At 43.3% G+C, this 12,360-nt stretch overlaps 1 protein-coding gene across 1 annotated transcript; it reads right to left on the bottom strand.

The window, feature by feature from the left end:
- Positions 1 to 10,119: 10,119 nt before the first annotated feature.
- LOC121482289 (melanoma-associated antigen B10-like) lies at positions 10,120 to 11,163 on the bottom strand. The gene has a single exon (XM_041740144.1). The coding sequence runs from the start codon at positions 11,161 to 11,163 to the stop codon at positions 10,120 to 10,122; it is 1,044 nt and encodes a 347-aa protein (XP_041596078.1).
- Between the last annotated feature and the right edge of the window lie 1,197 nt (positions 11,164 to 12,360).

Below are 12,360 nucleotides of genomic sequence, written 5' to 3'. Positions count from 1 at the left end.
GGTGACTTTTGACAAGGGCAGCAGGCAGATGGGCAGACAGATGACTCAGTAACTTGAAAGAGAGAGGAGAAGACCATTTGGCCACTTTAGCAGAGAAATACAACTTTGGCTTTACTGAAGGCCAACTCTCCAGATTTCCTTGAGGACACTGCTCTAGGAACCCACAAGGCTTCTATTCTCTGATTGCCTCTGCCCTAAGGATCCTGTGGAAGAAACTAGGGTGTGCCTTAGCTCCTGCCTACAGATCCACCTGGGGCTCACTGCGCTTAGAGCAGTTGCTCGGAGTCAGGGGAGCATTTTAGTTCACATTAAGGATCGTCCCTTTTGGCAGGACCCAAAGTCCCTATTCTCTACTTTTCTGATGCTGACCCCTCATTTCAAAGCCCTCATCACTCTGAAACCTCAGAGGAGGAACTGAGGGGAACTTCATCTTACCAGACCTGTCCAGGAACGCACAGGGAAGAAAGTATAGGCAGAGCTCTGTGTGACCCTTTCCATTCTAGGGTAATTAGAGGTCTTAGTCCTCCCTCAGTGCTCTCACTTTCAGTTTTGATTGGGCTGGGGACTCCTCCCTCTGCTGACCTAAGATCCTCAGAACAAAGCCCCAAAATCCATGAAAGTCCTGAGGCCTCAGTCTAACATATCTGCTCCAGGTACCCTCGAAGCATGGATAGGATTCTCTGGGACCTTCACTGTTATGAAGTGGGTGATCTCCTCAGTCCCCACTCAGGATCCTTACATCGACTACTGGAAAACCCTGGGTTCCATCCTTTTAATGACAATGAGGCTGCTGTCTCAGACGAGACTTCATCTTCCTGTGACTTCCCTGAAGATAATGTGAGGGACTGCCTCAGCCACACATCCTTACCCAACGCCTCCCAGGGCTGACAACAGTGGGGGGCCTTTGTGAGGCACCCTTTGTTGGGAGTGAATGTTTCCCTGAGACCTCATTCAGTGTCCTCACTATATGGCAAGGCCTGGGAGCCCCTCCCCCCTAACAACCATCCTCCTCCCATTGTCAAGTATTCACTGCCCCTGAGACATCAGATACAGAAGTCAGGATGCCTTACATTAATCCAACTTAACCTGCAGCCTCTGAGACAGAAAGTATGGGCGGGGCTCTGCAAGGGCCCCTATGTGCTGGAGTCGGGTGCCCTCAGACATCACTCAAGAGTTCTCACCTTTACTCCCTTTGCTGCCTACAACCAGTCCCTCTGCTGGTCTGAAGTTAACACCCTGTTCCAATGACTTCATCCCCTCCTTCCCCTCAGGAAACTTTGAAGGTAGTCTGACCTCCATATGTCAGACATTTCCTGTCTAGGTTCTATCTGGAATGATAGCCAGGGTAGAACTGACTGGAAACTCCTCTAATCTGGATTAGATGGTCCTCTCACACCTAACTCATTTTTTTTAAGATTTTATTTATTTATTCATGATAGAGAGAGAGAGAGAGAGAGAGAGAGAGAGAGAGAGAGAGAGAAAGAGAGAGAGAGAGAGAGAGAGAGAGAGAGAGAGGCAGGCAGAGGGAGAAGCAGACTCCATGTGGGGAGCCTGATGCGGGACTCGATCCCAGGACTCCAGGATCACGCCCCGGGCCAAAGGCAGGCGCCAAACAGCTGAGCCACCCTGGGATCCCCATAACTCTGGGTTTTTACCTTAATTCCAGGCAGGGCCTGGAGCTCCTCCCTTGACTTTCCTGATGCTGCCCCACTAATGCCAAAGCTATTGCTTCCCTCAGACACCAGAAACAGAAGTCAGGGTGCATACCAAGTGGGGCCTCCAAGGACTGACAGTGGTGGTGGGGGGTGCTCTGTGAGGCCCCTTATGTTCTGCAGTGGGTGGTTGCCCCGCATCTCAAAGTCCTTGCCTTTCCTCCCATTAGGACCTGGTACCCATTCTTCTGCTGGTCTGAAGCTGACAACCTCACCCCCATTAGTCCCCTAGGGAAATTTAGAAGATTCTCAGAGTTCACTACATCAGATTCCTGCTTGGGTTCTATCATGGCTGATAATAGGGGCGGTACTCTCCAGAACTTCTCCAGTCTGGGATGGATAGTAACATCACACCTAACTCAGGATCTTTACCTTAACTCCAAGCAGAGCCCAGAGCTCCTCCCTCAGTTTATGTGATGCCACTTCCCTCAGAGCAATGCCTTCACTTCCCTGAGACCCCAAAGCAGCTGTCAGTGTACCACTTTTGGACAACTTTGCCTGGGTTCTCCCAGAGCTGACAAAGGGATGGGATTCTGTGGGGTTGACATTATTCTGTGCATGGGGGATTCCCTTGGAACTGACATAGGGTTTTTAATTTTTTTAATTAATTATTATTACTTCTGGCTGATCCTAGGTATCCTCCCCAGATTAGCCCTAAACCTCCAGTTTCTAGAGGGTGAAGTGAAAGGGTTCCAGAGCCTCATCGCAAGCATACCAGGGCCACCCAGACCTGAGAACAGAAAGAGGCCACTGTGGTGCCCATCTGCTGGGGTGGGGAGGTCCCAGAGAAATCAGATGGAGTCCTTACCTTTACTTCTGTTAGTGCCTGGGATTTCATTCTCTGTAGCCCTGAGGGCACATCCAGGTCCAAATGCCCTCAACTTCCTGAGACCCCAGTGGGGAAATTCAGAGGGCACTATTTAGGCAATCCCTGCACAGAGCTTGCTAGCATTAAAAGCAGGGGTGAGCCTCTGTGGGGTCTTCTGTCTTCTGGAGTGGGGATTCTGTCTTAATCAGGGACCTTGTATAAACTCCAAGCAGAGAGTGGATTCTTCTGGTAACCTGACACTGCCCACCTCAGATCAAGGTATTCATTTTCCTAAGACACTAGAGACAGAATTCTGGGGAAGCCATTCACAACAATAGGGCTCTGTCTGGTGGCACCTTCTATTCTAGGATGGGTGGTTCCCTCTGATTTCATTCAGAGTCCTCAATTTTTCTTCTTTTTCTTCTTTCATTTTTTAATTTAAATTATAGTTAACATATAATGTAATATTGGTTTCAGGAGTAGAATTTAGTGATTTATCACTTACATATAACACTCCGTGCTCATCCCAAGTGCCCTCCTTAATACCCATTATCCATTTAGCCCACCCCCCACCCACCTCTTTCCATCAACCCTCAGTTCTCTATCATTAAGAGTCTCTTATGGTTGGCCTCCCTCTCTGTTTTTATCTTATTTTACTTTTCCTTCCCTTCCCTTAGGTTCATCTGTTTTGTTTCTTAAAATTGCACATATAAGTGAAATCATATGGTATTTGTCTTTGACTGAGACAAAAAGATAACATAGCATAATGCACTCTACCTCCATCCACATTGCTGCAAATGGCAAGATTTCATATTTTTAATGGCTGAATAATATTCCATTTTATATATACATAGATATATACACATATACACACATTTATTTATATATACATATATACACATATATTATATATATAATATGTATATCCCCCACATAAAAAATATATATATCCCCCACATCTTCCTTATCCATTCACCAATTGATGGTTATTTGGACTCTCTTCATAATTTGGCTATTGTTGATAATGCTGCAATAAACATCAGGGTACATGTACCCCTTTGAATCTGTATTTTTGGCTCCTTTGGGTAAATACCTAGTAGTATACTTGCTGGATCATAGAATAGTTCTATTTTCAACTTTTTGAGGAACCTCCATACACTTTCCTGGAGTCCCACCTTTACTTCTATTAGGGTCTGGGATTCCTCTATCTGCTGAATTCAGTTTGACAGGCTGATCCACTGTCCTCACTTCAAAATTTTAGATTTTACTATATTTACTACAGATCATGTGATGCTTTTTAGAGTGGCTAGCACAGACTCTATTTTTTTACTTTAATCCAATTGGAGTCCTTACAACAAAAAATATAGCTTTGGACTCCACATATATCTGCCACTCTGTCAGTTTAATAAGCAACTACACCAACTACAGTTGTTTTCCATCCACCCTGTAAATGTTTGTATCATAGACCCACCACCTACTCCAGTCAGTATCTGGTAGCAACATAGACCACCAAATGCAGTCAGAGTACATCTGCCCTCTGGTGTGCAAAGAAGTCAGGAACCATGGGAGGTAATCAGAGCTGGGGATAACACCTGATTGTTTTCAAGACATGTCTACCCTTTATTCCCAGAGTCACTGGGGTATTAGCCTCAACAAATTCCCCCTCCAGTTTCCCCCTCCTTGCAGCTCCACACCCCCTTCCAGCCCTCATTGGTAACCCTTGCCCTATTTTAAACATTCTGAATCATCAATCAAGCCCACCTGCTTGCAGAGCCTCAATCTCAGTGGCAGGAGGGCCACATAATAGGGGAAGAAAAAGCCTTCTCCATCAGGCATTAAGACTACTCATAGTTCTGGTCACTGGCAAGGATGCATGGCATGAAGAGATATAGCTCTCCTAGATTCCATCAGTAACATTACTTGGTGGGTGCCACAGCGGGGAACAGCTATCTATACTCTGACAGTGGTCAGGGGGTATTCTTGGGTGGGGGTCAGGTATCAGGCATGCCTCTGGTCCTTTCATCCAGCAGATCTACCCACTCATATCACTCTACAACTTCAGGCTGGCAGTGATGATTCAGAGATTCCCTAGCCTATCCATGTAAGCTGTCTGGTACCTTGCACCAGATTCTCTAAGTTCTCTCCTTCTGGCACTTGTTCTGTGTTTTGCTGAAGCCTGCATTCAGGTCCCTGACTGCCAGCTGCCCTGGGCTCTCTGGACTTGTGTTAGTATGTGATTGCTCTCATGATTCTGGAAATTGCTCTACTTCCTCCACCTCTGGTCCTCCCGATGTTCCTCACTTATTGATGTTTTCCTATCCAGGTCCATTTCCTGGCACCTGGTCATTCTGATGAATTCTAATGTCTTAAAGTAAAGGGGAAAGTCTTATGGACATAGAATTTTAAACTATTCACCCAAAGGAATTCTAGTACTTAAGATATTGCTGCAGAAATTTTGCTTTATGTAGGTGAATGATTAAATTAATTTTCTACTTAATCTAAAAAAAAAATTTTTCTACTTAATCTGTTTAGAAAATAGAGAAATACAAACTAGCAGAGATATAATATAGTTACAATAAAAAGTTTGACCAAAATTTGAAAGATTGATAAAATAAAATGCCATTGAGGTCTTAATTTATTCACATCTATAAATATATGAAAAGATAATTTGGTACATTATTGGAACAGAATATCTGCAATATTCATAAAAACGTATTGTCATCAGACTCTTCCCACCTTAATTGCACTTTTCTACATCTCTCCATAATAAAACATCCACATTTGCCTAAGAAATAATGTTCAATGATGTTGATATCAGTTGTCTCAATCATAGCAACACGCGAGAAACAACTTGTGTGTCTATCAAGAAAAGTTTTTAAATTAATTATGACACATACATACTTTAGAATTCTACAATTAACAGAGTGAGGTGGATCTATTTGTGCTCTCTGGAAAAAAATCCTGCATTTCTTTTATTCAGGGACTAGGGCAAGAGGCAAAATGATATGTACACTCTTACACATGTATTTTTAAAACAGTGTATTTTTCTAACACATGTATGTAAGAATAGGCCTGGAATAAGTCTTAAAATAATACACACAAGACTGTTTAATGTAGTTACCTCTAGGGTGGGATAAAATTTGAAGAAACATAATAAGGAAAAAGAATTGTAATTTATCCCTATTGCTAGAATTTTTGGTAACAAGCATATATGCCCTATTTCCTTTGTAATTGACATATTTAAATAAGAGAATAGAAGTAGTATCTTTGTATTTTTCAGATAAAGTATATGAGATGTAATGGGAAGAAATCTGATTGATAATGGCTTAACGTAACAAAATTTTATTTTTTATGTTCCTAAAAGCTGATGGATATTGGCAGAGTGTCTCCTGGGATCCAGGGTGCTGCCATCATAAGCCTCCACATCTCAACACAGGCTTTGTGTGTTTACTGCTCAATGAAATAAAAAGCATAGAAGTGGCACGCTAGTTTTCAAATACCTTAGTCTGGAGGTAAGAGGCATGCTTCTGCTCAGGTTTCAGTGTCACATGACCCTCCATAACCACTGGCAGGTAGCCTCCATATGAACCAAGGATAGAGAGCAAGACATGAAGTGACTGATCATCTGCAGACCTTCCCATTAACTGTTACATAATAGGTACTCAGAGAAATTATTATAATTTGTTATGACATTAGCCCTCTGTATTTTCCAAGAAGATCAAATTTCCTTGCAATTCAACAATTGTTTTCTAGTACCCATATGTGACTAGTGCTTTCAAATACAGGATCACACCAGTTTTCTAAAGGACATTGAAAAATCTCAGCAGGGAAGTATCACCCTTTTTCACTCTCGCACCTTTCTGCTCTAACCTTTTCAATAACCTGTATAATCTCAATATATTGAGAATTCTCTGCTTCCTTTTGCTGCATGAAAAACCTGTAACTCACGAGTCTCTGTTGTCCACCACCTGAAGAACACGGCTGAACACTTGCTCAGGTATCTTTAAGCACATTGAAAAACTAGGATTTTCCTCTGGTGCAGATATAGACAAAAATCAGGAGTATGTTGGAAAATTTTTTTTCTTTTCTTATCAAAGCTGGCATGTCTGCCAGGGAGACAAACATTTTCTGCCTTGGTGGTGGACTGAATAATTGTTCCACAAAGATGCCTATACCCTTATCTCTAAAACTTGTCAATATGTTATGTTACATGGTCAAAGGCACTTTGCATATGTAATTAAAATTTTGGAATGGACCTTAAAACAGGGAGATTATTATCTGAGTGGGCCCAATCTGATGACATGAGCCCTTATAAGCAGAGGACTTTCGTTGACTGGAGGCAGAAGAAAGATACAGCAGAATGAGGGTAGGAGAGTTTCCAGAGGAGACTGAGTCAACGTGCAGTTTCTGAAACAGGAGCCTATAAGTGGAGAGAGACCTTGAGGAGTGATGGCAGCTCCAGCTGACAGGCAGCAAGGAAATGAGCCCTTATCATCACAAAGCACTGAATTTCTCCTAGAACTGGATTCTGAGAGCAATCTGTGTATGTGTGGAATGAGTTTCTTCTAAGTATCTCGCAAGAACTCAGACTGACAGTTTGATTTGGGCTTTGTGTAACCCTGAACAAAGAAAACTGCACAGCCAACCCATATATATTACCTACAGAAATGTGAAATAATACATGTGTGTTGTTATAAGTATCCTGATTTATAGTAATTTGTTTGTCAGCAGTAGAAAATTACTACACCCTCCTGGAAAGACACCCATGATTTTAGGAATCCAGCCTCTGCCAATGGTTGCTATATAGTGATTTCTTTGGGCTTTCCTCATCTACCACTTAGGAGGGAGGTTCTGGTTCCTGGCCACTTACTTAAGCTCACTTTTCAGTATATTATGAATTCAGTGGTCAGTCTCAATAATTTATCAGATTAAATTCCTTAAGAATCTCATCTGCTTTCTAAAATATCTTCCCTAACTTCAGGATTATCTTACAAGAATCAGTAGATCCTGTACCCAATCCTACTGCTCACAAGCTGACTTCGAAAAAACTTTGAGTGCGAAAGAAGCACCCAGAGCAGATGAGCAGTCTAAACTTTACTGTCAAAATAAACAGCCACCTGGATGGGACAGTTCTTATTTCATGGTGGTTCCATGGTCAGGAATAGGACAGACAACCTTCAGTGTTTGGAATGCTCTAAATTAGGGGAAAGGCAGGTGATTCTGGGCTTTGTTTAATTGGGAACAGAGTACAGCCTGATGAAAGGAAGCTAGACAGTTGGTCAGGATCCAGATTTTGACATGAGGGCATACTAGGAAGACCCAGGGCAAGAGCGATGTAATTCAGAAGTGCTAGAACTGGTCCCAAGTGCTGGGACCTGGGTTGAGTAGCTCTCAAGGAGCTCTGGGGATAGAAGCAGGAGGAGCCCAGGTTAATTAAGCCCACGGACTATCCTGAAATTGTTTTTAATTATCATTTTCTTTTTTATTTGTTATGCCTGGGCTTAATACATTGGCAACAGAGTCCTTCATCTCAATTGCCTTAAAGATATTGTGGAGTAGTGAGAATAGAAATTAATTAAGAGAAAAAAAAAACTTTTGCTTAATTCAAAAAGACATGGAACAGTGAGGGACTCTAAACGAATTCAGACCAGAAGTCCAGTCCCCACTTCTGACATTTATGAGCCAGCTGATGTCCTGGCATGTATATAATGTATAAAAGCACTTGGCACAATGTCTGGCATGTATTCTTTAATAATTTTCAGTTATTACTATTACTTTTTTGACCCCTGACTCTACTAAAATCTGCTGTTATTTTTTTATCCAAGAGGTATCAGAGAATATGCAGCATTCTATGGGACAGCACAACACATCAGCCAACATCATGCATAGCAAGTAAAGCTAAATTGTTTACTCTGCAAGTTTTTAGGATATGTTATTGTGTGTTGAGGGAGTCTTTCCCAGTTAGGTGGAACTTAAAGGTCCTATGTGTCAAGAACCACCTCCCTCCAATTGTCCTTCCATCCAAACCACCTCTATTTTTCATTTACGTCAATTACATTAAAAATATAGCCCTCAAAAGAAAAAAGAAAAAAAAATAGCCCCCACTTGGGAGTTTGCCAAATTACACACAACTTAATAAAATAAGCTTTAATGTAGTGGGCTGTGTCTCTTCCATGCCAGAACAAAAACTGCTAGCAGAGTGGCTTCTGAGCATATCCATGTTGTGTATCACTCCTATTTCTCAGAAACTCTGTGGCAATGACATGCATAAAGCATAGTTTGTGTGCTATGCTCAACTGCACTGGAAAGGAACAGTGGGAAAGAATTCAGGATACCTTCCATTCCTGTCCCAAGTGAAGATTTCTCTCTGATTAATTCATGGTCTTAAAAAGTAATTGCTAGAAACAGTTTTTCATTCCAGGCTTTAGCCTCTCAACTCTGGACACAGCTGCTTTTTTTTTTGTTTTTTTTTTCCCATTAGTGAATTGCCTTTATTGCCATCATGTAATACTTCTGAGGGTCTGGCTCCTGCCCACCACTCCCACAGCTCATCTGATCCACCACCCAGCTTCAGGTAAAACTGATTCACACCAAAGAACTTGCAGTTTTCTAAGGCCCTACACCCATTGGCCTCAGGGCGATAACCCTTGGCTTCTCAGGACTGGTATTCTCAGGACTGGATCCTTCCGTATCCTCTTCTTTTGACTTGTCCTTAGGCCTTAGGGTGTATTCCATCCTCTTTCCTACTTAACAGCTGTTACTACACTCTAAAATTTTATGGGCACAGTGGGTGGGTCTTGTTTATCCTGACACTCCCAGTACTAGCAGGAACCTCCCAAAGAGCAGATGCTGAAGGAATGTAAGAAATAAATGAGACAGTGTTCAAGAGGTCTAATTTATTATGCTGCAATTAATTCTACATTCTTGAATAAGTGAAGCACATCTAAGCATATATATTTATCTCTTAATTTTACAGAACAGACAAAATAGTGATAAAGGAATGCAAGAATGTATCATCTTTCACTTTATTCTCTATTTCTTGATCCCTGAATTTTACTGCTGAGTTCATTCACATTTCCAAGGGAATGCCTAATCCACTACTACTTTATCCTATTCCAAAGTAACTAAATAAAATGGGAAATTTCCCAGTTTGTTCTATAAAATAGTAAAACTCTCTTAAAACTCATAAACATCAATAAATGTGTGATTTACATCATCTACGAACTCAGATTCTGAAGCTAGTTAAACCTATTAAAAGGAGCAACACTGAGGAGCCTGGGTGGCACAGTCAGTGAAATATCTGACTAGGTTTTGGCTCAGGTTCACGGTTTTAAAGGCAAGCCCCACATTGGGCTCTGCCCTAGGCACAGAGCCTGTTTAAGATTCTCTCTCTCCCTCTGCCCTTCCCAGTTATGCTCACACTCTCTCTCTCTAATAAAAGAAAAAAAAGATCAACATTTAAATAAATATTCAGATTACTACACAGAACAGGAAAACAAACATGTTATGTACTCTAGTCTCCAGCTCCACCCCTGACCTTCCACTAATGAGAACATTAGTTGTTCTCTTCAAACACATAGTAATAACCTTCCTCATCTTTTACTTGGGGCAGGAGAAGCTGCTGGCCATGGCCTTGCCACGTGCACTGGCCACAGCAGCAGTACAAGCCTTGGCTACAACTCTGGCTCGAGCTCGCTCTTCCTCATCTTTCAGAGCCTCTTCATACCAGCCTGGGAAGGCAGTGGGGACTGTATCGTGGATCTTGGCCACAAACTCTAGGACTTTCATCTTGCTGGTCTCAGCATAAGCTCTGGGGCCCCAGAGGAACTCATAGCGTGGAGGATCACTATTGGCCACCTGCCGGTACTCCAGGTACTCTTCTTTCACCCAATCATTGGTGATGAGCTTCCTGGGCTCCCCATAGATGAAGTTCTTAATTCCATCATATAACCCCATCATATTCAGCACTTCCCAGACTTGCTCCTCAGTGGCACAGTTGCCCTTTGTGAAGATCACGCCCAGGACAGTCATCAACAGGCCAGTCTTGGGCACACCTGAATTATAATTTACTTTATCATCACAGCTGGATTCTAATTTGTTGACAAGGACATAGGTATTCCTGTTGGGATCCACTTCCTTCACGTCAAGGCCGAAAACCAGCTCCAAGTGCTCAGAGGCTTTCCTGAGGATCTCGTGGAATTGATTCTTGTACATCTGGATTACATTTCTCAACATATCTGCCTTGGTAATGGGCTCTTTCATTTGATACTTGTACAGCAGGTAGTAGACCAACATAGCAACCTTCTTGTCTACCGGGCCTTTGCGCCATTGCTCAGTGGTATCCTTGGCCTGTGAGGCATTTGGCTTTTCCTCCATTTGATTGCTGGCACCTTCATTAAATTTTGTATTTGGAGCAGCTGCAGCAGCAGTAGTGCTGGTAGAGACTTTCCCAGTAACTTGAGGATTTCCTGGTGTTTCAGTGGCAGGTGAGCTCTGGGGAGCATCTTCAACATGAGATGGGGAAGGGTGGGACTCTTCCTCCTCTGGTACAGTGGCCTGAGCAGCTACCAGTTGCCCTGGCCCTTCTCGAGCCTGGCGGCGTTTTTCACGGGCACGAAGCTTACTCTTCTGGCCCCGAGGCATGATGATTCTGGTCAGGGACAGCAGACACAAGTGTGGAAAAGAGGATAGATGATTCAGTGACCTGGAGGAAAGAGGATGAAATGGCATGATACCTCTGGCAGGGAGATACCATCTTGGGCTTTATCAACAGCCATCTCTCTAGGTTTCCTTGAGGACACTGCTCTAGGAACCCACAAGGCTTCCTTTCTTGGAGTAGCCTTTCCCTCTGAGGACTCTGGAAGTAACTAGAGTTCATGTGAGTCCTGCTGGAGCTGATACAGGGTTTGGCAGGTCCAGGCTCTAAGGTGCCTCCCCTGTTTTGGAGTAGTAGGTGTTTCCATTTACATTCAGCACCATTACCTTGACTTCTTGCAGGACCTGAGGTCCTCTGCTTAACTGATTTGAGGCTGACTCAAAGCCCTCACCTCCCTGACATCCTGGAGGAGGAACTGAAGGGAAATCACATCTCAGCACATCTGCTCAGGGGTACCCTGAGATGACAGCAATGGCAAAGCTATGTGGGACCTTCTCCATCCTGGGATAATAAGGGTTCTCACTCCTCACTTAGAATCCTCACCTTGGCTTCTTGCAGAGCCTAGGACTCCTCTCTTGGCTGACCTTAGACCTATCCCCACAAAGCAAGAATCTCATATTTTTGAAAGGTTAAGGAAAAGTTTAGGGAGGACTCAGTTTAATATCTCTTCCCCAGGGACTCCTTTGAGGGATGATGTCACATGGAGGGCTCTATGAAACAGCTCCTTCTGTGATGAGTGGTCTGCTCAATGCTCAGTTTCCTTATCATGCCTCCTCCCCTTGACTGCCAGGTATTCTCCCTTCTGCAGACCTGAGGGCTTTAACAATCACACCAAGGCTCTCATCCACCTGATATCCTGGAATATGCAGTGGGGTTGGGGGTAAGGTGTGGGGGTGAGAGGAAACTCAGAATGCAATTTTCCCATGGTTTTCCAGGGCTGACTACAGAGGAAGGTCCTAACTCTGTGTATCCTCCCCACCTCTGTCTCACTTTGACTTCCAGAATGGCCTGAGTCATCTCCTTCTAATAGGGCTCTTGTCTCCCTGGGACCACTGAGAATGAGAGACATCTTAGCTTCCTAGCCCTGCTGAGGATCCACCAGGGCTTATAGTAGGGGATGTACTCTTCGGGCCCCTTTTGTCCTGAGGACAAATTCCGCTCAGTCCTTGTTTAATAAGGTTCTG

The sequence above is a fragment of the Vulpes lagopus genome, chromosome X, assembly GCF_018345385.1.
Source record: "Vulpes lagopus strain Blue_001 chromosome X, ASM1834538v1, whole genome shotgun sequence".
Taxonomy (NCBI): Eukaryota; Metazoa; Chordata; class Mammalia; order Carnivora; family Canidae; genus Vulpes; species Vulpes lagopus.
This window is presented reverse-complemented; position numbering and strand designations above follow the sequence as displayed.